This window comes from Scatophagus argus, chromosome 22 (genome assembly GCF_020382885.2).
Source record: "Scatophagus argus isolate fScaArg1 chromosome 22, fScaArg1.pri, whole genome shotgun sequence".
Taxonomy (NCBI): domain Eukaryota; kingdom Metazoa; phylum Chordata; class Actinopteri; family Scatophagidae; genus Scatophagus; species Scatophagus argus.
In genome coordinates, this window is record NC_058514.1 from 10,210,994 (window position 1) to 10,236,630 (window position 25,637).

Genomic DNA, 25,637 nt, shown 5'->3' on the forward strand with positions numbered 1-25,637 from the left:
TGAACCCCTGAGCAAGCAGACAGTGGCAAGGAAAAACTCCCTTTTTAACAGAGAGAAACCTTGAGCAAGACCTGGCTCACAAGGGAGAACCATCCTGCTGATAGTCGACTGGGTGAAGGGGGGGAAGAAAAGGTAGACAGGACAGAGAGGATGAAAGAGAGAGAGCGGAATATACATGCAAAAAACATCATACATTACAAAGGACAAACATGACAGGCTGTTATAATTGGAATTCTGAAAGACTGTGTATTGTATGTATTTGTTTTTTAGCTGATATGTTGTTCAAATTAGTTATAATAGTACTACATAGAAAAATGACATATGTCTCGCTGTCTGTCTGTCTTTCTCTATCTGTCTGTCTTTTTCCCACTTTGACAGACTGTGTACATTAGCCAAGTAAGAGTAATTAGACCTTTGTAGTTGTGCATTTGAAGTGGATTTACAGCTCGTTGGAGTCTGTTTGAGTCTGCTTTAGTTAGTGAGCCAAAACATCTGTCACAAAGGTATACTATGAAATGAAAACAGTAAGGCTTCAGCATACAATACAAATGTTTAATCCAAACTGAATACAGAAAATGATAGAATAACAAATGGATACAAAGCTCTACTTTTTATTTCTTTAGTCTGTGGGGATAAAGACAGTCAGAGGCCTTAACCATTGTGCCTTACTGGTTCTGTCTTCCAGGAAAATATCACAGTGGCAGCTCGCCAACGTTGTCTCTCACTGTCCGCTCACACACATAAACAGAAACACACACACACACATTTACACAAGATGCCTGGCATGGAGCCATTTCAGCGCTTCCCTCTGAGCTGGTGGTTTCTCTCTCTCTCTCTCTCTCTCACTGTATTTGTGTGCCTGTGTGAATGTGTGTGTGTGTCTGCCAGAGACCAGATGGGGGTCCGACCCGTTGTCTCAGTACCATGCCAACACCAGCAGCCCCTGTGCATCATGGCAGCTTCTTTGTGTTCAGTACGGGCTCCTTGTCTGGCTTTTCAGCAGGACACACACACACACACACACACACACACACACACGTTGTGTGACACATTGCACCATGCTCACACATGATCCTGTTGCTCTTTCTGCTTCAGATCAAACATTTGTGACAAAGATATGATGACCCTTCCTCTCAATACCTACTCACACTTCCCTCCTCCTGCTACCCGTAACCTCTCAGCTCTAACAAGGTCAATCGTGGATGACTGGACACACACGTCTTTGTGTGTTCATGTTTTTCTGTTCATTTTTGTGTGTAGTGTGTGTGTGTGTGTGGTTTGGACAAAGGCATGGATGTAGTTAGCAGGTCTGGCCTTGTGTGTCCTCTACCTGGTTACCACACTGTCTTGTCTAGTCACTTTCTCATCTGTCCAAATGGCCTATTGGGACACATTTAGTTTTCTCTACTGGGGGGCTGGGAGGCAACAATGGCAGTTAATTTATCCAGTATTTTACACGCTCACTATCCCATCCCCGCCATCACCCCCCTCGTCGGCTGAGCGTACAGCTCCTAATGTAATCATCGATATCAGGAGAGGGAATAGTGAGCGCCGTGCAGGCCCAGAAGGGAGGGAAATCGCCCATTCATGTTATGTTAATACGAGTGGTGATAGAGGGAGATAAGGTCCCATTGGGGACACTGGCCCTCTTAGCTCGGGCGATCAACACGCTGCAGCTGTGAGGGAGCGCAGTCGGCAGCAGGGGGAAGGCATGTAAGAGACTTGTGTGTGTGTCTCTGTTTGCAGGAGTGGCTGTTAATTGGCGGTTGGGGTTTCAACAATGGAGCACTAATTAGGGTTCAGGAAAACGTGCGCGAGTCTCATGTCTAATGCATAGGAATCCATCTCCGTATGGTCGGATAAATGGCCTGGAAAGTTACAGAGAGCAGCTAATGAGGAACAACCGCATCTAAATCAACTTGACTCTTGACTGGTTCATTCCAATCCAGTCAATAACACGGATAAAACTTTACTGAAGGAATACATGTATGAAAAATAAGAAGCATTTGCATAATTAATAATCTGGAGTTTAATTAATTCAAACGTAGGCACCCACTGCCCTACATACACAAAACACTGAATTACAGTCCAAGAGGAACCAGCTTATTTACATCATGGAAGCGACGTGGCAGGTTTTAAACTTGCAAGACGAGCTTTTAATAGCTCAGACTATTATAAAGCATCCTAATCCATTGTAGCTGTATTGCAGCATGAAGTCAAGTTATATAGGATCTGTTTTGGTATATTCTGTATTCGTGTGAATGGGCTGTGCTGTAGCTTGCGCCTGCCAGCCGTGCCAGCGAGTTGGCTCATTGTCAAGCGCTGGTGCATTACAAGGTTTTCTCTCTGCTTATCGGTGGACTGTGAAAGTCACCTAACTGGATTAGCCCTCAGCTCGCCAGCCAGGATGAGACCATGGCCCAGCAGGATGCCTCCGCTGCCTCTCTTTTGCGTGTGTCTGCGAGATAGACAGTGAGAGGGAGGACGGAGTACAAAGACAATGAAAACGCGATCTGTGTCCTTTCTGTTTTTGACCCGACATGCACTTCATTCCCGGCCTGCACGAAGAGGACAGTGCGGGGCATTTGAGGGGTTTTGAAAAGAGTTCATTCTTCTCTGTGTGAAACTCTTGAATTTCATACTTTAAAGTTGAACTATATGCATGAGCATGTGCAGACTATCCAAAATATTATTCAGTGTTGTTTCAACTGGAAGTCAGACAGTTTGCTTTTCCAGTTGTCTCAGTGTAGCTGCTTATAGTTTTATTTATAGATGCCTTTATTGTCATAGCTCTAGGGATGGCCATGTCTAGTCTCTCTGTTAGTCAGACCACAACTTTGGTTTGGACTGAATTAATCAAAATAACTCCTCATTCAGCTCCACCACTGGGTAAAAATAAAAAAAGGTTTTATAGACTGAACAGTTAATTGTGAAATAATTAGTGGATTAATCAATAATTAAATTAATCGTTAGTGGGAGCCCTAGGAGATAACAGGTGACAGTATTATTATTGGGTATGAACAATGAATCCTCAAAAGGATGGGTGGGGTGCGGTTCACCATTTCCTGAAACACAAGATTGTATAAAGGATATTACTGTGTTACCTGAGTAACTCATATAATTTCTATTTCTGTATATCTTACCCTTAAATTACAGCAAAATACACTATATAGACAAAATAATTGGGACACCTGACCATTACAACAGGGACTTTTATGACATTGCATCCTAAATACATAGACAGCTTCGCAGCTATACAGCTTCCACTCTTCTGTTCCACTCAGTTTTCTGTGGGATTTTTTTGCCCATTTTTTGTGAGGTCAATCACTGATGTTGGACCAAAAGGCCTGGCTCACAGTCTCCGTTCCAGTTCATCCCAAAGGTGCTGGATGGAGTTATGGTCAGGGCTCAGTGTGGACCAGTCAAGTTCTCACACACCAAACTCATCCAGCATTGTCTTTATGGACTTTGCTTTGTGTACTGGAGGACAGTCATGCTGGAATAGAAAAGGTGAGATACTGGCATTAATGTGAGGACGTGGCCTATTAAATTGACAAAACATACACAAAGAAGGCCTGAAGGACGAGAAAGACACAACAAAACATTTCATCTGGTCAAAAACATTCTTACGTAACACACACAGTCCATCAAAGAGTGTGTTCACCCTGGCACAAAGGCCCTGGGGCACAATCAGGCTGGAATAGAAAAGGGCCTTCCCCAAACTGTTGCCACAAAGTTGGAAGCATAGCATTGTCCAAAATGTCTTGGCATGCTGAAGCATCAAGCTTTCCCTTCACTGGATGTAAGGAACCGAGCCCAGACCCCTGAAAAACAGCCCCATACCGCTGAACTTAATTCAACAATACAGAGATGGGTCCCAATACCTTTGTCCACCTAGTATATCTTTGACCTTACCAGCATTTGGCAGATTAATCTTCTCATTTTATCTCTGTATTCACCTTGCTAGTAAAGGTCTCACTCAAGCCCTGCCACAAGCAGAAGAGTCATGAAAACCAGCTTGGCAGTTATAAGGCTGAGTTGGTTTGTTTTTGTTGTAACCCGTCGCCATTTATGCTGACAGTAGAGTATCTGGGCCAGAACATGTCAGAGAGAAACAACACGCTGAATATTTTAGTCAGCCGCAGAGGAGCCACGTGCGGATGTTCTTGTTGTCAGATATGTTGCAGACATTCTGTGTTGGGGATTTGGTTTGGTAATTCAAGCTTTGTATATGTTTTTTTTCTCCCTCTATCCATCTGTCGCTGCTTCCTCTCTGCCCGTCTTTCTCCTGTCTCGCATTCTCTTTCAGACAGCTTTAGTTTGAAGCTCGAACTTTGAAGCGTTCTCTCTGGTGCCCTATGTTCAGCGCTTGACATTTTTGACGTTGTTTCTAATCTTTATTCTGTTCTTGTAAGCAGTGGCTTGGATGCAGTTGTTTACAATGACACACAGCCATCAGTCCTGACCCCATTCATCTCAATGTGCGTCCCTTCCTTCTGTCCCCTCCTCTTGTACAGTGAAAGGTTCTTTGTCAGGCTGAATAAGAGCGGGTTGCCCAAGTCACCAGAGAAGACAGAAAGACAATGCACCCTATTTGTGGTGAGTAGCGAACATGACTTTGCATTTACAAAGACTGATTGGGAGCAATTAAAAGCTGTGTAAAGCTAACTTAAGTCATGTCCCAATTCCCAGAAAACTAAAAGTTAAGTGCTCTGTAGCTTGTTCACAATGATTTAACCTGATGCTAAAGTATGCTTTCTTGTCTTGTCAGGATTTGGGAAGCAGCGACCTACGAAAAGATGTCTACATTGTTGTACACATCATAAGAATAGGTGGGAGTTACGATGCTGCATTTTTATTTTACTGAACACTATGTGTCTTTTTCAATCTTGGGATTTCATGGATGGATGCCGCTTTTTGTGTGTGTGTGTGTGTGTGTGTGTGCAGGGAGAATGGGAGCAGGTGAGAAGAAGAATCTGTGTAGCGTGCAGTACAGACGGCCTTTTGGCTGTGCTGTCGTCAGCATCGCCGATCTCCTCACTGCTGACTCCAAGGACGACCACCTGCTCAAAGTTTATGCGTAAGTCACCGTAAACATCCAGTATTTAAGTGTTTCAGATATTGCACCATGTTATACTTCAAGGAGCAGTTCAAAAAAATTGGTTAATTTGCTTTCCTGCCTACCAGCATCTCTAAAGATCACTAATTAACACTTTATGTCTTGTTTGTTTGGTTTGTACAAGAATTGAAGTGTGATAGTATCTGAAATGTTTAAAAAAATAATGATAAAACGTTTTTATCCCAAATACGGAGCTCACACATCTTGAAATATAAACGTGGGCTTCAGAAACCAAGTGAAGCTACAATGAAATTCAGCTCAAGTCATCGTAATAGCTGGTAGTCCAACGGAAATAATAGACATTTCACAACAAAATGCACCTTTTCCTGTTGTACTTGAGGCCCTTGGTGCTTTTTTGTTCACCATCAGTGGCAGTGAAAGGACTTTGTGGTCCAACCTAGTCTGCATGATGTCCTGAGGGAAAGAAAAGGCTACCACTGACACAGTAATCTGACCTAAATTCCAACTGGATCAGGCCGACTGGCCGAATACACTGAGCTCAGAAGAAAATACAACCACTTTGTCTATACCTGCATCGATACCAGACAGGTTTTAGTGGATTAGCATTGAAGTTCTGGGTTGAATGTTTTCAGAATTACAGACAAGACGTCACTGGACAACCTGTAAGAATTTGGTTTTACTTGACCTGACAAACATTCAAAGCTGACAGTCGGTCTTGACTTTGCAACTGTGAGTCATGTAAGACTTAAGACTGAAAACGACTACTTTTGCACCAATTTTACACAAAAATAGTAAAGGTCACTTGACATTCAATATGGATTTCACTATTTAGAATGTGAAATTAATTGTATTCTTTAGTTTTGGAGGAGCCGTGTCAAGCCTTTGGGAATTTGATCCATGTATTTCATAATCTCTCTGCTGCATTAACTTTAATCTATCCTTGTGAGTTCCCCTGCTTTATTCAAGCACTTTTGGAGTGCTCCTTTAAATATGAAATCAGTAAAGAAATGGAATTTTTTTTGGACAATCTTTGACACACACTCTCATCTTTCTGTCTCAGGTGTAACACTGAAAATGAGTGGTACCAGATTCATGAGAACATCATCAAAAAGGCAAACTCCAGATACAACCTGTCAGGATCCAACACCGGTAAAAACGACATCAATTTAAATACATTTGTTTTCTCACGTGTACACATCTTGGTTTGAGATCTTTCACAAGGAGGTTTAGTGATGCTGCAAGTTTTCTTATTTAGTGGTGTGCTTGATTTGGGGCGGATTTTTTCTTGTTTTGTTTTATGTTTTTAAATTTTGAAACTGTTAATTCAGTATTCTGATGACAATCAGGCTTATTTATTTCACAGTCTTCGTTGTGCACTGTGATGAACTTAGCAGCTCAGTTGCATCATCAGTCTTTTGTCAGCCTGAACATTTATGTGCGAATGAGGTTCCTCTTTAGCTGAGCAGATCAGTTTTTTTGTCTTATTTATGGTTGTGTCTAAAGGACGCCTGCTGTTGGAAATGTATTCAGATGATTTTTATAAATAGCTTCGTTCGCATCATGCTGAACAACAGCATCAGCAGTTTCCCATGGCAACAAGTCGGTGGAGAATCAGAACATTCAGTTCTTCAAACGTCAAAGAAATTTTCTAGAGGTTGGAGATCCAAATTTTCTTTTTCTGTCGCTTACGCAATAAATCATGTCAAGACCATGTCAGATGCAGCTGTTAGAGGAACATTTCCAACATTCTAATGTACACAAAATAATAGCTCAGGAAGGCCTTCTGATTACAACTTTAAAATATAGTCCACAGTCAAGCAAACTTGAAAGTATAACACAAAGTATGAAGCGAGAGGAGAGAATCATGAATTATACAGCACCGGCTAGTTTGCAGCTGTTTGCATCAAGGGGCAAATGTCCAAACAACAGTAAGCAATCAGCAGCAGTTCATCAGAAGTTTGTCTTAAAGCTGATTTACATAAAATTCTTTGTGAAATTTAGCTGCAATCTGACCACAGGCTGTTATTTTCATAATGAAAATATTCATTATGCGTGTTATAAGAGTTTATTGTCTTTTAACGTCCCTCGTATGTATTATTAGAGAAAAACCATGGCCTGCTGCACAGGAAAGGTTTGTAATTGCTTGAGGACGATCAGCACACAAACCGGAGGAACGAGAGACGAGATTATAGGAGTGTCAACGATCTGTGAGGCTGATCCACTGACTCAGCTCCTCCTTCCGCCTTCCCTCAGAAGACAATAATTACTTGAGGACGAGTCACACAACTCAGGGGTTTGAAATTATCATGAACGATCTTGAATCAGCATGAAGGATTGTGGGAATTAAACTGAATGACACAAGGCCATCTAGCAAAGCCCACATTATCCAAGCAACATCTTCGCATTACGTAGGTTTCATAACAAAACCGCACCATCCAGCTGATGTTCCAATGTGACGGTTGTACTGTGGAATAGATGGAGAGGGATGGGCCTTTGCATAGCTGAACTGATAAGCGCAACAAAAGTCAAAATTCCTTTCTGAATAAGCTAATAGCAATATTACGCAACCACTTACTTTGCCATTTTCTTATCTTGCATAAAAACCTTAATCAACTTCTTCTATCAGCTTTATTTGCTGCTGAAACTGTGGACTGGCTGTATTATCAGATAACACACAGCTGCACACGTGCTGTCAGATTTAATTACAGATAGAGCATACAGATAGTGCGCTGTTGATGTTAAACTTCCACACATTTGGCAGATGACGGTGCAGACATGTGGCTTACTCAGTTAGTGTTTGACGGATGACAGCGAAATCGAGCTTTAGGATAAGCAACTCTGCGGTTAGAAACTATTTATTACACTGATTTGGTAAGCAACATTACAGATAGACGGCATGTTAGTTCACTGTATGTTCTCAGCATTTAAGCGCTCGCTCCAGGCTTTGATTTGGCACATACATCATAAACACATGTACGTGAATTATTTCAAAGAGTTGTTCCCATCCTTGGCTGCTGCACGTACTTTATCACAAACACTTGGATATAAGGTATTGAGTGGCTGTCGGCTAAAGACACTGATCCAACTGAACGCCTCATTTGCCTCGGTGCTTTCCCTTTCAAAGTGTACGAGAGACGAGCGCTTTGGGTCTTTTGTCACAATACGGCAGCAGGCGTAATTCGAACCAGTTTGTTCCAAAATTAATTTCCACCATTTAACTGAATTTGACATTGATCTTACAAAAAAGAATGCTTTAATCACAAAAGCAGAGGTAATCATTTCATTTTTTTAAGATATTGAGCATGAACATTATGTTTCATTTGTGGATTATGAGCTCCGTTCATCCGTCCGGACCAGATTAATTCATTATAATTTTATTCGCTTTGACAGTTTGACTTTGCAAGGACCCTGCTCATATTGCCTCTTTTTCAACTTCTTCTGTATCTTTTATTACACGTCTCTCTCTCTCTCTCTCTCTCTCCCTCTCTCCCTCCCTCTCTCTCTCTCTCTCTCTCTCACACACACACACGTGCAATGCAACATCTCAGATTGCCTCTTCTTTAAAGTCCTATACCTTAACTGTTCCCTGCTCGCTCTATATTCACAACAGCTATGCACAGCATATTTTGCTGTGTGCACCTTCATCTGAAAAGTCAATTCCTCCCAAAGGGAAATTATTCTGCTGTGGAGCGACATTACAGAATAGATAACACTTGAGTTGCTTGTCCAGCCTTGACAACAAATGTGCAAACTGGAGAGAATATTTCATCTTTAGCAAACAGGTCACTGTCTCCTCTCTTCCTGTAAAAACGTCCGCGCAGGAGTTATGGAACATCATGCATAATTTAAGGACCACGATTTATTACACTTAGTGTCAGGAGGGCAATTAAAACGAGGGTGCAGCCAAGTGTGATAATGTGCATTTGTGTGTGTATGTTTATATATGTGTGCACTATGCTATCTTTGTGTGCATCCTGGTGTGTGTCCGATGTTGCCTTGCTGTGCTGTTCTCCTTTTAAACAGACCTGGCAGCGTGCCAGGAGGCTCTTATTAGCAGGAAATTAGCAGGGGAGAGATGAATACACTGCCTTTAATGTATAAAGAACACCGGGCTGTTTGGGTAATAAAGAGGCAGAGAGACAGTCCATGTGGGGAGACAGTTATTTTGTTCAATTGTAGCCTAATGACTACCTCATTTTTCTTCACCTGTGTGTTTCAGGGTCACAGGGGCTTTTTGGGGTAATAGAATTTGAAAGACGACAGAGGGGGTTGATTAGAGGAGACAATGATTTTGTTTACATGTAGACCACCAATCCATAAAAGAGATTTCATAAGAATCTGGCCCTGCGTGAGTCAGGTCAGGTAGATAATTCATCTCCCACCTCCATGCGAGCGTGGGTAGTGACAGGAGAGGCCGCGACAACGCCACTGTTTTGTTTTCTGAGTTTTTATTTTCATCTTGTTTTGTTGAGCTTGTGAAGAGGCAGGCCGGGTGGGCTGAGGGCAACAGAGGTTGAGGGTGTTTTTGTCAGCGGCAGCTACCGGGCAGAATAGTAATGAAGCTAGTTTGCCTAATTGTAGCCCTGCAGTAGCTTTTAGAGCCTGTCTGTGTGTGTGTAAGTGCCAAAGGCTTGATCCACATTAAGGGGCAGGCAGATTGGGCTTGGGTGGAAAAAAAAAAAAATCTCCCCTGGATCTAATGGGACTTTCCTGCCATTTCCCACCACGGCCTTTGTGCCAGGGTGAACACACTCTTTGATGGACTGTGTGTGTTACGTCAGAATGTTTTTGACCAGATGAAATGTTTTGTCGTGTCTTTCTCGCCCTTCAGGCCCTCTTTGTGTATGTTTTGTCAAATTAATAGGCCACGTCCTCACATATCAGTTAATGCCAGTATCTCACTTTTTGAAGACATGTAACTGAGCAGTAACTATAAAAATGAGCTGAAAACCATCTTCAGATCTTCAGAATTATGGCGCTTCGGTTGGAATTTTTTGGCCGTAAAATAGTCATTCTGAAAAGGCTCAAAATGAAGGCATTGCAACCTTTATATCTGATACACAGTTTGGCAGCAAGCCTTCCTCAACTTCACTGTCTTTTACTGTCGTCAGTCTTCACACTGTGGGATATTTTGGCATGTTGCTGGCAGGTTCACAAAGAAGTCATGTCATTTTGTTGACTCTCTATGACTGAGACCTCTCACAGCTAATGAACCATTTCTCCACTGCCTCACAACTTTCCTGAAATCATCCACAATAATAACAATAATGATAATCATCATCATCCTTGTCTTGTCTCTTACACACTCCCTTGCAGTTAAGCTGTTTGTGTATCTGCCTCTGCTCGTCATGAGCGCAGCCAGGCACTCTCACAGCGACGCCAAGGAGATGCATTTTGAGCTGTAAATACAAGTCTGCGCTTTAATTTAGCTGCGCTGACATTTGGAGTTATTGCATAAGGATATTGATTTAAGACGACAACCTTCACGTAAGATTTCCTGTTAATAAAAAAGTGCTGGGGATGACTCACAGGCTGTTTGCATTTTGTTTATGTATGTGGGAGTGTATGCTTGCTCCTCACACACACAAATGTTGCTGTTGGCAGGTATAACTGTAGTTGTCTGCTTCACAAATCCATACGGCTGCAATAAAACTGAAAATATGCCCTTGTGAATACTTTTTCTGAGCTCACCAGAACAAGTTTGTTTACAGTGTTGGGAATAGGATTATTATAGACATTGAGAGATAGAGTGTATTATTGAGTGGCTGTGGTTAAGAATAAGGGAAGAAAAATCGAGGCAATGTTGTGACTAATACATGATATTTCAGATTTTGATTTTGTTATTTGCTTTGTTTTTGGTAGGTCTAGCAGTGGCTCTCCAGCTCCTCCACGGGGACATAGAGCAGCTGAGACGAGAGTACATGGTCCTCTTCGCTCGCGGCGTGTCCATCACCAGGAAACTGGGCTTCTCTGACGTCATCATGCCAGGTAGGACACCACAAACCAGCCGCCTGTCAATATGTTTTGTGACAACGTCACCGTTGTTGATCCTTGCTCATCGTTGTGGATATCAGCCATCTTTCCCGTTGCTCAACACACTCAATTTCTCATTTAACTCTTGCACACAACTAATTTAAGCAACTAACTTTCTAGCGAGCTTTTAGACTTTATTGTGTTCTCTAGAATACAATATCAAGCCTATGTTTTATGTTTATGGCCCCTAGCTGCATAAAACAGTTTCTTCTTGGAAAACAGATTAACTTAAGCGGCGGACTAGTAACATTAGTAGTACAATTGTCCCACTAGTCTTAAATTATCTGAGCAATCCTGCTCCTCTACCTGCTGTATCAGATCCTAACTGATACCCCGTTGGTTAGGTGGGTCCCATAGTGTCTTATGCTCTAAGGTCCTGGTTAAACAGGAAATTCATCCATTTAAGGAAGATATCATTGCTGCTACTGGTAAGAGCTGGTTGATATTCAGTTTTTACTTGGCCGACATGTTTAATGCTAAGCTATCCTTTCTACCGTTTTTTTTCCCACTACACATCCCAGAGATCACTTGGCTACCAGCAATGCACTGACATATTCACCTTTTCTGGTGAAGTTACGTTTGTTCGCAATAGTGGTCATTTCTGAGCCGACAACAAAATTCACTTCAGCATCCATCAAAGTATTAGTTTTTTTAAAATCCGCCTATCCTACCTTTCACCGGGTTAATAACATGTTAGCTCCACAGAGGAGGTCCCTAACTGCAAGATTTTAACTGCACTTAGCTACTCCTGCAGCTGTTTATTCCCCATAACCTGTTATTGAAGACAGTAAACATGTAATTTTCTATGCATGAGATGAGTATAGCCATCAGGCAGCAGTTGTAAAGATGCGGTCATTAACTCAGACTTTGTGTGGTATCAGTCAGTATGAGTAAAAAGACATTGATTTCTTCACCTTTCAAGGCTGTAAACTTTTCTAGCGTTTGTATTGTACACATCGAGCTGCCATATATTACCAACTGTAGGAGCCTTGGTAACACATGATAACCCTCCCTACTGTATGAGACCGATGTTTGAATTCCACCTCAGGGTGCCCTCTGAAAGATGAAATATTGAGGCTTTCTCAGGTAGATAGGGCATCAGTTAGATAGTTGCTTGATACAGACCGCTGCAGAGACCCTCAGGCTTATCTGTAAGGGGTCTTGTTGCCGTGGTAACAAATATGCAACCACTTGAATGTGGGATGAAACAAGGGACGGCAAAACATACATGATCACATTTACATATAGGACAAGGCTCCGGAGGGGAAGGTTCTGTTTGAGTTCGCTTTCTGACTCTTTGTTCCTTCATGTATGGGAGCTGGTTGTTAGCGGACTTTTTCTTTTTTTTTAATCCACAGAAGAGCTGTTCTTTTAAATAAGTGAGGTGTGCTGTCTGGTCACACAGATAAGGAGGAACCACAGACTGTGGGTCCCCCAGCGCCTCACTAACACAGATTTATGTTCGCTGTCTCTTTCTTTGTCTCTGTCTGACTACAAACCCTTAACTCTGAGTGCTCTCACCCTCTCTGCCTGTGTAAGTCTGCCCTTGGGCTTCGAAAACCGTCTCTCCCTCTTTTTTTCTGTCTTTCTTTTCTGGGTTTGTATCTGACTGTATCTCTCTCTCTCTCTCTCTCTCTCTCTCTCTCTCTCTCTCTCCTTCTCCTTCTCCTTCTCCTTATTTTCTTTCTTCAGCTGCTCAAGCCCCCACCCGCTCCACTTCCCCTTTTCCTGTTGTACATTAAGAAACTGTGTGTGTGTGTGTGTGTGTGTGTGTGTGTGTGTGTGTGAAGTGAGTGTACAGTATGGGTGTGTAGTGCCTCGTGTTGCCATGGTTACTGTTGTTAAAAGCAGAAAATCAATGTTGACCCTAGAGATAGAGATATTATGAGAACACACACACTCACACACACAGACACAGAAACACTCACAGAATTTATATAGGGAACCTATTTAACAATGTGTCTGCCCACAGCTCGGCTGCAGAGGAAGCAGTCCTGTCCTCTTTCTTACACAGAGCACTTTGCACCATTTCCTGCAGAAGGAAATAAATGTGCGCTTGAGCCAGTCGTTGTACATTCACCTGCAGTTATAACAAAAAAAGATGTAGAATATTACTTCCTGGGATTATTTGCACTTTAGTCCTTTGGCAGATGGCAGAAAAGGCTGATTCTTGTTTTTGTGAATCCCAGACACTCGGTTCATTGTTTACACCCAATTACTATAAAATGCAGGTGCAGGGCGATGTCTGACTACATTTTATTCCTTTTAAGGATGCATATTTGTGAGTGGTTGTTTGGTCTCGTTGTGGGATCCCGATTGAGGTGCTGGGGCTACCGGACTCTGTGACCTCGCTATCTGGCAAAGTTATTTATCAGTGTTGGTGAACTTATTGCTGGTAATTAGAGCTGGTAATACCAAACAAAACTGCTTTCATTGACTTAAAACTTGCAGTATCCACACATGCTGATACAGTAGGTGGCAATGTGCACTGTTGAAGTTGCTGAAGGAGCTGATGAAGAGAAGTGTTGAACTCACACCATCAGACTCCTGCACCTGGGTGGTCTACGAGTTTTAACTCAACAGATGTTATTAGAGCTCTGGAATGTTAAATCATCCATCTTTTCTTACTGCATCTTAGCCCTTCATATGCTCAAGAGTGTATAAACTGCAAGTTATGAACTTTTAAATGCAAAAATGTGAAATTATTGGTTATCTTATTGGTATAAGCAGGTCATTATTGAGTATTAGCTGAAAAAAATCCACATCATGCATTCCTTCTCAGTCTGTTCTTCTTTATTGTGGACGCTCTGTTTTATGTTATCTTCTTATACATTCTTATATATGGGCAAGATATGAACTTAACATCTGCATGAAAGCATGAAGACAGTCTGCGATGTTAACTAAAATCTTGTGTTAAAATAGTATAATAATAGCACTTAGTACCTGCTCAGGTGTTTGTCTCTGTGTGTGTGTGTGTGTGTGTGTGTGTGTTTATCAGGTAAGGCACACACACACACACAGGTAAACTTAAACTCATTATAAGGCCATTATAAGGCCAGGCCTGCCAGTCTGTGTCCAGTGTGTGGTCTTTGCTCTTCTAAAAGTCATGAACAGAAATGCAAAGCAACACTAATGTAACTCGAAGTCAGGGTTTTCCACCCTGGGGGTTATGGACCCACAACCACGACTGTTGCTAAGTGAATCTGAGTGGTCAGGAAATGTTTAACAGGACAAGAACCACAAAAAATCTATATTACTGCATGAGGCCTTCACTCAACTTCAGACCACTAAAAAGCAGAAATTTGGTTGTTTAAGGTTTGTTTTTAAATACATTCTTAGATTCAATGCATTTCCTCCCTCTAACTTTACCTGTCCTTTATCACCCTGCCTTGAAAATGACATGCAAATGTTCTAAGTAAGCCCTTTTTTGTTTTGACTTGAGAAAACAAATGATAAGATGATGTATAAGAAAATGGATACAGGCTACAGCAGAAATTAAATCTTGTGTTCTCTGGTGGTCAGAGGTGATAGCTCATCTAAGATTTCCAGTCAGCAGAAAATATGTCATTAAATGCTACTAATGTATAAGCTGTCCGCCCCTGCAGTGAAGCATTACACTAAGAACTGTCGTCCAGTCGTTGAGAGGTCATTAATAATGCTTGCTCATATGCATAATCAATGCTTTGTTGCCTCTTTTACCTTCCTGTTCCTGCAGGAGAGATGAGAAATGACCTTTACATCACACTGGAGAGAGGCGAGTTTGAGAAAGGCGGGAAGAGCGTAGCCAGGAATGTAGAGATCACCGTCTATGTGCTGGATGTCGACGGACAAATCCTCAAGGTATGAGCGCATTTTTTTTCTCATCTAGAAATTGTGTATCACAGTTGTTTTGTCCCCATTTTGCAGGAACCCTAAATTTTTTGGGATAATGTGTCATTTGTCAGAACAAAACACTTTAAGGATCCATAATGCCTTATTTGTGCCCTTAGTTTTTTTCTTAGTAGTGAGAGTCTTATTTTGGAGCAAAACTCTTCATTTAAATATCGCTGACCCAGATGAGAGCTAAGTGTCTCTCCAGTGTGTTGCCCATTTTTGGTGCAGCACTGTGACAGTCTGCCTCTGTGGCTTCCTGCGCTTGAACAGAAAATAGACTCAAACATAGCCCTTCTGCCACTACCGCGGCATGACACGCAACCCTCTAACACACATCAACACTTGCATGTAAACCGTGTCGATCTCACTTTAATGGCGTTTTACTCAGCGTGTGCGGTTCCCAATAGGTTTCTAACTTTTCACGTCTGACTCATTAATCCACTGTGTCCTTTAAATCTGCACCTTACGTCATCCCCGTGTGAGGCCTCTTACGTCCTTTCTTCACTTCCTGTTCTTTTGGTCATTCTTCCTCTCTGCTCTGTCTTTCAGAGTCATGTGGCTGCCGGCTCTGGTGAACCAGGTGCGGATGAGTACCATTCCTTGGTGCTGTACCACAACAACAGCCCCCGTTGGTCGGAGCAGATCAAGCTGCCCATCCCGGTCGACATGTTTCGGGGGTCGCACGTCCGCTTTGAGTTCCGACATTGCTCCAGTAAGTGGGAGCAGGATTGTGGATAATGTTTATTTATCTACAATCTTGTGAACCCCCCCCTTTTTTTTTTCCAGGCACTTCTTTTGGAGGTAAAGAGGTGTTGTTTTGAAGGGAGAAGAGGCTCAACCGTTTTTTGTTAAAGCATTTTCGTAACACCACTTTGTCCAACTTCTCATTCCTAATGAGACAAAACTTTAATTAGGACCAAAATATTGCTCTCACTCTCGCTCCCCCTCTCTCACCAGGCTGCAGGGAGAAGGTCGAGTCTCCTCTCTCATAACAAGTTGATATTATTATGCCTTTTGCAGCCAGACTGGGAGGCTGTGTGTCTGTGTGCCGTAGATATAGTTGCCTTATTACTGCCGGCAGTGCTAGCATTGCTACCCAAGGGCTGCCTATTAAGAGCCCAATTTAAGCCTGTGGTGACACCAAACTGAGGAGACCATATTAGACATGCTATTAGGGCTCTCAAAACTTGGAAACAACCTGCCTGGAAAAATATGATTAGCAGACACTCTCATTTTCAATTAATGCAAAACAGAAAGCTCATTTTTATGAATATGCTTTTAAATGCTATCTTGTTTTTGCACTCATTATGCAGCAGCGGTAATTGTTAATTTGTTTGCAGGGAGTCCAGTTTTCTTCCTAAATGGTGCTAAAGGGGAATGTAAGGATCCGTCAGGGGCAGCAGCGCAGTACTTTGTTTTATTATAGCTGATTGTTTCTTGAATATTTCAGACAATTGAAACAATTTGCAGTAGAACGAGAACTTTATTAGTAACACTTTTGCCGCTGTAGGAGCAGTTTTCTCTCAACTCTTAAATAGACCACATAGAAAAGTCGTTCCTTCAAAACCCTGAGCTCCTAACAAGCCCCCATAACTGTTCAGTTCTGCTGAAATAGCATAGTGTCTTTGGTAGAGTGGTTTCAAGATATAGCATACATCAATCTCCACCTGTGCCGAGCTCAGCTAAGCCCTGGTTTCACCCAGTACCACTTAATCTTTCATAATCTCCAAGCACCCGGAGGTATGAGGGGCTTATAGGTTAGGAAAACCTGTCTGAAAGAACAAAATTCAAACATTTACGGTTTCTGAGTCTTGTAAGCAATAACTTTCCTGGTGTACAAAAAAACGTAATCACGGCAAAGCAAGTGAGAAATAAAATGGCCATGATGCAGTACCAAGTTTAATACAGCTTGTGTTTCTCCTGGGAGAATGAACACACACGCTAACAGACAGACACACACTTCTCACTTCCCGCTGTGCACACATTAGCACTTTTATTGCCAAGGCAGCAGATAAATCAGATTACATGTGTTCACAATGCAAATTATGCCCAGAGCTTTCAAAAAGCTTCTTAAAAGCGCTGCAGCCCCCTTCAATCAGGCCCTCCAAGAGTTTTATAACAGCACCAAAAGAGTGCTGTGATAAACTTTTTTGGTAAACATGTTCTTTGCTTGGTGTCAGCAGTTGGGATTGTGTGTACACACCCTGAAACCTTTTGTGTGCAGTTGCTGACCGCGCCCAGCGGTGATTGGTGCTGGGTGTGGTCAAAGGTTACCATGTCCTCCTGTAGAGGAACACCTGTACATTTGGATTTAGTGTTTCTCTAGCAAAAATGCATCGATCGCATCAGTACAAACTTGTTGAATGCATATGAGAGTCTTTTGAAAACCCGAACTGTCTGCATCCACATTTTCTTCTGGTCCTTTTGCTGGTGTACTGTAACATTTCTTTCTCTCTTTGTAATAATGTGTTGTGTCAGCATTGCTTTTCAACTTCAGGTTTATATTATAAGCAGAGTAAATGCACTGAAGGCTGAATATCAGACATCTTAGTTCAGCTTATCATTTTGCATTGCATAACTGGTTTCATAATATGAGCTTTTGGTTTATTTTCTCACAGCCTGTGCTGGTGTATTTTGGACTCATTGCCATGTCCATGTGTTGTTGTTTGACAGCTAAAGACAAGGGAGAGAAGAAACTGTTTGGCTACTCCTTTGTTCCTCTGATGCAGGAGGATGGCAGGACTCTGCCAGATGGCACCCATGAGCTCATTATTCATAAGGTAATAACCGCAAACACTCAGCACAGAGACTTTGACTGAACAGCATAGAATCGAATTGACTGTGTGCCTTGCGGGATTTATTTTATTTATTTATCTATTTATTTTGGCACATGTACAGTACATAATATTCATCCTAATGTGGAATTTCATCCAATATCGAGCCTTATTTTGAATCAATTGGTTGTGATGCTTTTCTCCTTATTTCAGTTGAAGTGTTTTCATCTCGAAAACAGGGAAGCGATCTGATTCATATGATAATTCAAGTTACAGCCGCCTACCAGTGTGCTGTCATGTTCACTCTGAAGTCCTTGCATGGCACATGATGTGGAATTTAAAAATGCAGTTTCAAAACCAAAGATTTCAGTGGACAGAACATTTTGTTTATTGGTAAATTGAGGTTTAGTGATTCTCTTAAATGAACCTACTGACTGTTTGACTTTGCACAGGTGTCACCAAGGCTACGTCAGACGGACGGGATTGCATGCTGTATATGATTATGTGAATCATTCGCTCTGAACGGCTAAACACGTTCACTCTGTTATCACGCTGCCACTGGCTAACAAACAGCTCACATCGCTCCATTATGCGCTGATGGGCCGATGAGTAACATCCACTTATGTAACACTGTCAAGCTGTGGGGTTGAATTTAACTGCGAGGGAGCGTTTAATGTATGTGTGTTTTGTGTAAGAGACAGTTTGCGCTCAGTCATCGAGTCTATTGTGTCTCTGTATTTTTGGCCTCTGTGTCCATTTTTCTGTGTTTTACAGTCCTTAAGAGACCCATCTTTTCACACAGTTTGGTTTTTGACACATCAAAAGACTAAAGCAAATAAAATGGCCAGCACCCCCAGTTTTAAAAGCTACTGCAAGACCGTCTTGGGTGTAATTCAGAATAATTGCAGACTACAAGCTTTCCCTCAGCTGCAGGCGCAGGGTGTGTGCAGAAACCTCTGGCTTTTGCAGAGGACAGAAAAGCATTGAGCGCATTCATACATTTTATTGGAAGCAGAGCAGTACAGGGCCCAAAAGTCTGATTATTTATTTTGCTGTTAGTCTGCATAATACTTAAAAATAAAAACTCCTCCTGTCATTGTCTTCTTTCTCTACCAAGTGGCCAGATTTAGTCCCACCAGACCACTCTAACCCGAGCCTGCCGGTTTTAGAGGACAGTTCTGGTAGCTTTGTGAGTGTTCCCACCATTGAGAGGGGAAAAGGCCCACTCCGATGCCAGTTGGAAGTTGCTGAAAAGCTCAATGAAGCTGGCATGGCCTAGTTTCTGCTCAGACCCAAAATAGACACAGTAGAGTCAGTCCAAACTTTGTGGTAGCTTCTGAGCTCAGGCAGCCTCAGCTGTACATTAAGGCTACGCATGAAATCCCAAAAATGCTACAATCTGTGATTGATTATGTGCAAAAAATTTACAGGTCTCAGTTGAGGCTTATATGGCCCGGAGCTGATGAAATGTTTTGACGAACTGGAATTAAAACAGTGAATGCAGCCGAGCTATCACATTCTTCAGCTCGTTACCTGTGAATGTCCTGTGCCAATCCACAAATTGTGTGCTTTTCTTTTCTTTATTCTCTTTCTTTTTTGTCCCCAGTGTGAAGAGAATTCCAGCTTGGCAGACTGTTCGCGATACCTGAAGCTGCCATTCTCCAAGGCCAACCTTCCATCCAACAACCAGACCCTGAAAGGCACCAAAGAGTCTTTCTGGATCACCAGCTTTCTCTGCTCCACCAAGCTCACACAGAACGGTAAACTCAGACGCATTGATTGACATTTTGGCCACTTGCCTGGTGGCTTTTTTTCATTTTTTCTTTTGTTTGGCTGGTATCCTCGAACTGTTTAAATTGAGGTTGTACTTCTGTGCAGCTCAGTGAGTAGAAGATAAAGCTGTTACTGCCAAAGATAGCAATCAACACGTCATAAGAGGTTAAGAGGTTAAATGCCATAAGTTTAAAGGAAAAAGATGGAGGGAGGCACAAGTTGTGTGCAAGAGAGAAAGTTAAATTTCTATCCAAACCATTCAAGTGTGGGGGGGCAGAAAACAACAAACCCTGTGAATATGGAAGGTGAGGGGAATAGCTTCCAGTTTGCACTAATGAGCTAATAAATCCTTCAGAAATCTGCTTGCAGAGTGGGATTTGTAGTCTTATTTCAGCAGGAAGAGCCTGTCGCTATGTTTGCCCTCATTTGTACTGTAAACAATAGCACCAATTATGAAAATGTGAACTGTCCAGCAATGATGCATTCCAGACTTCACCAGACACTGTCACCATGTGACCAGGCAAAACTATTTTTAGACTGAAAAACATAACAACAGCAAATGATGAATCCTTTTTTCAAACTCATTTAGTAGATGGTGGAATATATAATCATAACAGCTACAGGCACAGTTAACTTGCACCATGCAGTTAATTTTCTGAATGCATTTGTCATTGTTGGGGAATTGATTATAGAAGTATTCTCATGACAAAATGTTCAAGGCAGACTGGGAAAAACAAATTCAATCATGCACGCAAACACATGCACTCGCAAGGCGCGAAATTCACACATGAAGTTGCAAATAGACACGCTTCAGGTTGAACGGAATCCAAAGCGACAGCTAAAAGACTTTCTTCTCGAGACTTATGTTTTATTCATGCGTATGTCTGGGGACCCTGGCTCAGGAAAATGACTTTTTATCTCCTCTATCCTGCTGCACTTGAAAATGTCATCATTTGTTTGGATTCCGAGGAGTTTTTGGAGGCTGTCATTGAAGGGTGTGGTGATGCTTTGTGATGTGATCCTGCGTTCCTTTACAAACAAGCACAAGATGCATTTTGATCTGTTGTCCTCGTTACTGCCTGACTGCCTTTTCTCTTTCATTTGCTGTATGATCTCTCTGCACTCCCTTCTCTTTGTCTGCGCTCCAGGTGATATGCTGGACCTGTTGAAGTGGCGAGCCCACCCCGAAAGGATCAACGACAGCCTCTCTAAGCTGAAGGAGATCGATGGCTCTGAGATTGTCAAAGTAGGCCCGAGATCATATTCTCACCATCGAATTGCTCCCCGTTCTTCTGGCATTTGTAGTATTGATTGTTTTTTGATTTGATTGTACCGCAGCTCACTCATACAAGCACCCCTTTTGTTTTGCTCCCGACCTCAGTTCCTACAGGACACCTTGGACACTCTCTTTGGTATTCTGGATGAAAGCTCTCAGAGATATGGGCTCAAGGTGTTTGATTCACTGGTGAGTAAATTGTTGTAACGGTCCAGTGATTTTTCCAGAGATCTTTTTGTACTTTCTTTTCCGTCCTTTTCCTTCATATGTCAAGCACAATCTCACCGTGTTTTGAGTCTGAAAACGGAGACACAAGCTGACCGTCAGAGGGAGATCTGGTGATGCAGCGCTGAACCAATCTCGCCCCGGTTCTGCTGGATTGCGTCGATCGAACGAGCGATTGATCCGCCTCTCTCTCCATCAGTCTCACACTGACACCAACACACTCTCTCCTCTCAGCGTGGCTTTATCATTGATGAGGAGGCCTAGCGAGCCGGTGCAGTCATCAGGTTTCCTTTTTGTGGTTTTGGGATCAATCCGACGAGTCTGACAAGTGAACTTGGTTTCTGTGGTCGGATAAATTCATTTCACAACAGCCTGCACTCGAGGGAAACGTGGAGTAATTCCTGTGGTCGCTGTCAAAATGAGCTTAGCGTTTGTTATATTTTTAAATGTCTATTAATATTTATCTATTTTTGTTCTGTTTTAATTATTTTTTTCCTCGTATCTCTTATCAATTTCGCCTTGTTATTTATTTCCTTATTTGTCCTTAGCTTGTTGACAAAACAGCATCTCTTCAAATGATGTTTTTTTGTGCGCTCACATGTTGACAAATCGACATTACCTTCCAATTTTACATTGTGTTAGGTTAGCTGAACTCGAGTCTTGTAGGTCTAGTAGATTCTAGTAGATTGTTACTTTTCTTTTAACTTTGTAATTATAAGTGTTTTTTTTTTTTTGCAGATACCAAATATATCATGGAGTTTTAGAAAAATGTTTAGAAAACTATGCAGACGTGTTGAATATCTGATGGAAAGGAAAAAAAAAAAACAAACCCAGTAAAAACCTGTTTGAATATGTTACTCAGCATCAGGTAGCCTGTATGGGACAAACTGATTAAAAAAATAAATCATAATAAATATTATGTGTGTCACACTGTGTGAAATATTGTGGTTGTGTACAGCAACAATTGTTTACAGTCTCTGCCTCTCTCTTTATTTCCAGGTTCATATCATCAACCTCCTCCAGGACAGCAAATTTCAGCACTTCAAACCGGTCATGGACACCTACATTGAGAGCCACTTTGCTGGAGCTTTGTCCTACAGGTATGTGACTTTTCTCCAGAGGTGGCTGTTCAAGGCCACAGCAGCGCCTTGACGATACAGTAACACAGCCTTACCCATGTATTGTATTCTAATGACGGACTGTATCACATGGGCAGGCAGTCAGACAGCCTGCGTCAGTACTGTGAGGCAGCTCACCAGACGTGTGAACGAAATGCTTATAGTGCCCCCTGGCTGATGAAAAATGAAATTTCACATTGTGCTCACCTCCTACCTCCTTGTTTCCTTCTCTTATGTATCACATGTAAACACACACACACACCTTCACACACATATTAACACACATATTCACAACCTGCTGTTCTCACTTGCTGTCTTCTTCACACTATCTGTACCTGTTAGGATACTGTGCTGGTGCTGTCTTCTTCTTCTGCTTCTCTTTGATTTGTACATGCACACACACAGAAACTGCTGCCGCATCCATCTGCTTTAGACTCTTTCACCTGTGATACTGTTTCATTGAAAGACTCACACCTTCATTAATTAACACAAAAACTGTGGTTGCATACCACTCTTTTCCCCTCATTATAACTATCTTTAGTTATTAACAGGGAAGCGACATGTCATCCAGTCCTGATTAGAATGAAAAAAAATCCTCTCATTCACTAATCACTGCCTGCCTTATTTTGTCATCAGCTTGCTGCAGTGTGAAAGGGATGCCTCTTAAAATATCTGCCTGTTTTGTTCTGAACTTCAACTTTGTCAAAACTTAAATACTGAATTTGTCTTTACTCTCAGCCGCAAACCAGCTGTATTTATGGCAAACTAGCAAAAGAGACACGAAACCTCCTCTGAAATTAATTTTGTACGATGACGTGTTCGATATGAAAACACTGCACTGCCGCATCCGTGTTTGCTAAATGCAACGAGAGAAGCTGTGTGCGATGCAGCCAGAGGTGAGTGATGATTCTGTGTTTGTCCTCCAGGGACCTGATCAAAGTGCTGAAGTGGTACGTGGATCGCATTGTTGACGCAGAACATCAGGATCACATACAGCAGGTGCTCAAGGTGAGACGTTTGCTCTAACAAAGACACACACACACACACAGAGTCAAAGCAGACACATCCAGAGATGCAAACAAACAAACAGACTTCCTTCCCCTCTCTGTCACTTCTGCTAATTTATCCCTCCGTAAGCAGTGAATACATCACACCAACATTCATTATTCCCCTCCTCAATCTATTACCCAGCATGCAATTTTAATCAGCAGAAATGCACTGCCTCTGGTGTTGGGGATCCACATCACATTATTCTAATGACACATGCAGATACAACGTCAGAGAAGCACATTTGTGGCTTCTGTCGCGCGCTTTCCTCATTTTTCATTCACTGAATATGTTCTGCAGCAGACGTAAATGTTACTCTGTCATATAATAAATAATGAATAATTGAAAAACCTTGTACATACGTAGATTCCAAAAAAGTTGTAAAATGTAAATAATCAGAATGCAATCATTTGTAAAAATGTTCCATGTAGTGATATAATTTATTAAATATATAATATACATATATTTACAAAAACCAATGAAGCAGCTTCAATTGAAGCTGCCTTCAATTGAGTATAGTCAAAAAGGATGAAGAAATTGCGTTTTGTTTATTTGTGTGGTGCACACTATCCCGACTTTTTGGAATCTGAGTCGAGTTTTCTCTCAATTATCTTTCATGGATGTTTTTCCTTTTGACAGGTTTCATTTTACATCAAAAGTGTGAAGCAGTATAATTATGTTATACATTTCCTAATGATCTTGATCATTGTGAGGTTGGAAGTGTTAAAAAAAAAATCTGCCTTAGGGCAAGAACTATGATGTTCTTCATTAGCAAATTCATTGTCTCTAACATGTAAGAAAACCATAAAAATGCCCATCACGAGCTCCCAAAGTCATATCTGCAGACTCTTTATGACCACTGGCCACTTACTGAAATATATTCTAACAATTTTCTAATTTCCAACAAAATTAAACAAAGGCTGCAAATCCTCACATTTGAGAAGCTAGAGAAAGGAAATATTTGGCATTTTTGCTGAAGAAATGATTTCTAACAATGATTTTCTGTCATTTCAGTGTACAATACAGAAAGTGTAGATTACTTTTTGCTTTTGGACAAATGAAGTCATAAAATTCCAAACTCATCTAAAAATATTTCAGGGACAAAGTTTAATATCACATCATTCTTAAACTGTTTTCACTGGAAGAGAAGTGTGACTGGAGGGGCTTTAACCCCCCCCATCACCGACCGCAGATGATAAACGATGATTGTTCTTTCAATCCTCCAGGCCAGCGAGTACATCTTCAAGTACATTATCCAGTCTCGCCGGCTCTTCTCATTGGCCACGGGGGGCCAGAACGAGGAGGAGTTCCGAGTCTGCATCCACGAGCTCTTCATGTCCATCCGCTTCTTCCTGTCGCAGGAGAACAAAGGCACGAGTCCCGTCGCACAAACGCAGGTGTGTCTCTTTGTCTTTGTGCGTCGAAAATCCTCTGTTCCCCCCACAATCACAAGTGTGCCTCTCTGTGCATGCATGTGTAAATCTGTGCCTGTCAGTACTCGTGCAGCGCATTGTGTTTTCTTTCTCGAGGACTCCTGTTAATGCGGTTGTGATAGGTGAGAAATTGCCTGTAATTGAATTTCACGCTGCCAAAGGGGTCTGGAGTCAGAGTAAGAATTTCTGTGTTGGCGTTTCCTTTTCCGCTGGGAGGTCTGCTCAGCGGTGTAGCCGCCTTCACTGATTTCGAAACAAGACCAAAACAAATACGCTAAAGACGCCAAAGATAATCCTAATTACACACCAGGAATGGGAAAAGCTGCTTGTGTGGTTGTGTGTGTTCTTGCCTCTGTGGGATCTGTGTGTGGCTCTGCCAGTGTGTTGTTCCTTATTGCTTTGTGTTCTCATTTGCCTCTTTTTTCCGATCACTTCTCTTTTAATTGATTAAATCCCAGGTCGCCCTAAGCTTGCAGCTCGCAGCTCAGACACAGCCTGCCTAACCATATGTGTTAATTTCTCAAATTGTGTTCATATTTTTTTTCCATTTCTTGCTTTGTTTGACTCACCCATGTGAACCCTGAACACATTTTGTTCCTGCGTTAGGGAAAAATAGGTTCAGGTTCTTTTTTAAAGCTCAGTAGAACAGTTGTAACAACCTGCTCAAGAGACTGACACACAAAGAGTTGGAAAAACCAGCAGTCTCATTTTAAACCCTCCACACACTTTGTGATAATTTCAGCTCCTCTGGTTATGTCCCCTCCATGTCGCCTGAAAGGCTCCAGTTCATCCCTCGGCTGACTTCTGATCCAGACTAATCTGTGCTCCCATCACAACAATAGCTGCGTGGAGATGCTCACTAAACTAATACTAATCCAAGTCAATCTGTGACACGTGCGGGCACACACACTGGCCGACACGCACAAGCAAGTAGGCGTGAAGAGGAAAGCCATTTACGAATTATTTAGCACCTGTAGCCTTCTTCCACGGATCCTTTAACAAGTA

The 25,637-nt window shown here is 41.9% G+C and overlaps 1 protein-coding gene across 3 annotated transcripts in view; it reads left to right on the forward strand.

Annotated features, from left to right (window-relative positions):
• Positions 1 to 25,637, forward strand: part of dock4b (dedicator of cytokinesis 4b) — a 107,757-nt gene that overhangs the window by 42,827 nt on the left and 39,293 nt on the right. For all 3 annotated transcript variants that reach the window (XM_046378460.1, XM_046378462.1, XM_046378461.1), the window contains exons 9-22: positions 4,518 to 4,599; positions 4,772 to 4,832; positions 4,948 to 5,080; positions 6,141 to 6,229; positions 10,943 to 11,068; positions 14,829 to 14,953; positions 15,536 to 15,698; positions 17,660 to 17,766; positions 19,367 to 19,520; positions 20,682 to 20,779; positions 20,915 to 20,998; positions 22,034 to 22,134; positions 23,079 to 23,160; positions 24,426 to 24,596. In XM_046378460.1, coding sequence (XP_046234416.1) covers positions 4,518 to 4,599; positions 4,772 to 4,832; positions 4,948 to 5,080; positions 6,141 to 6,229; positions 10,943 to 11,068; positions 14,829 to 14,953; positions 15,536 to 15,698; positions 17,660 to 17,766; positions 19,367 to 19,520; positions 20,682 to 20,779; positions 20,915 to 20,998; positions 22,034 to 22,134; positions 23,079 to 23,160; positions 24,426 to 24,596 — 1,576 coding nt within the window. The remainder of the gene's footprint in view (positions 1 to 4,517; positions 4,600 to 4,771; positions 4,833 to 4,947; positions 5,081 to 6,140; positions 6,230 to 10,942; positions 11,069 to 14,828; positions 14,954 to 15,535; positions 15,699 to 17,659; positions 17,767 to 19,366; positions 19,521 to 20,681; positions 20,780 to 20,914; positions 20,999 to 22,033; positions 22,135 to 23,078; positions 23,161 to 24,425; positions 24,597 to 25,637) is intronic.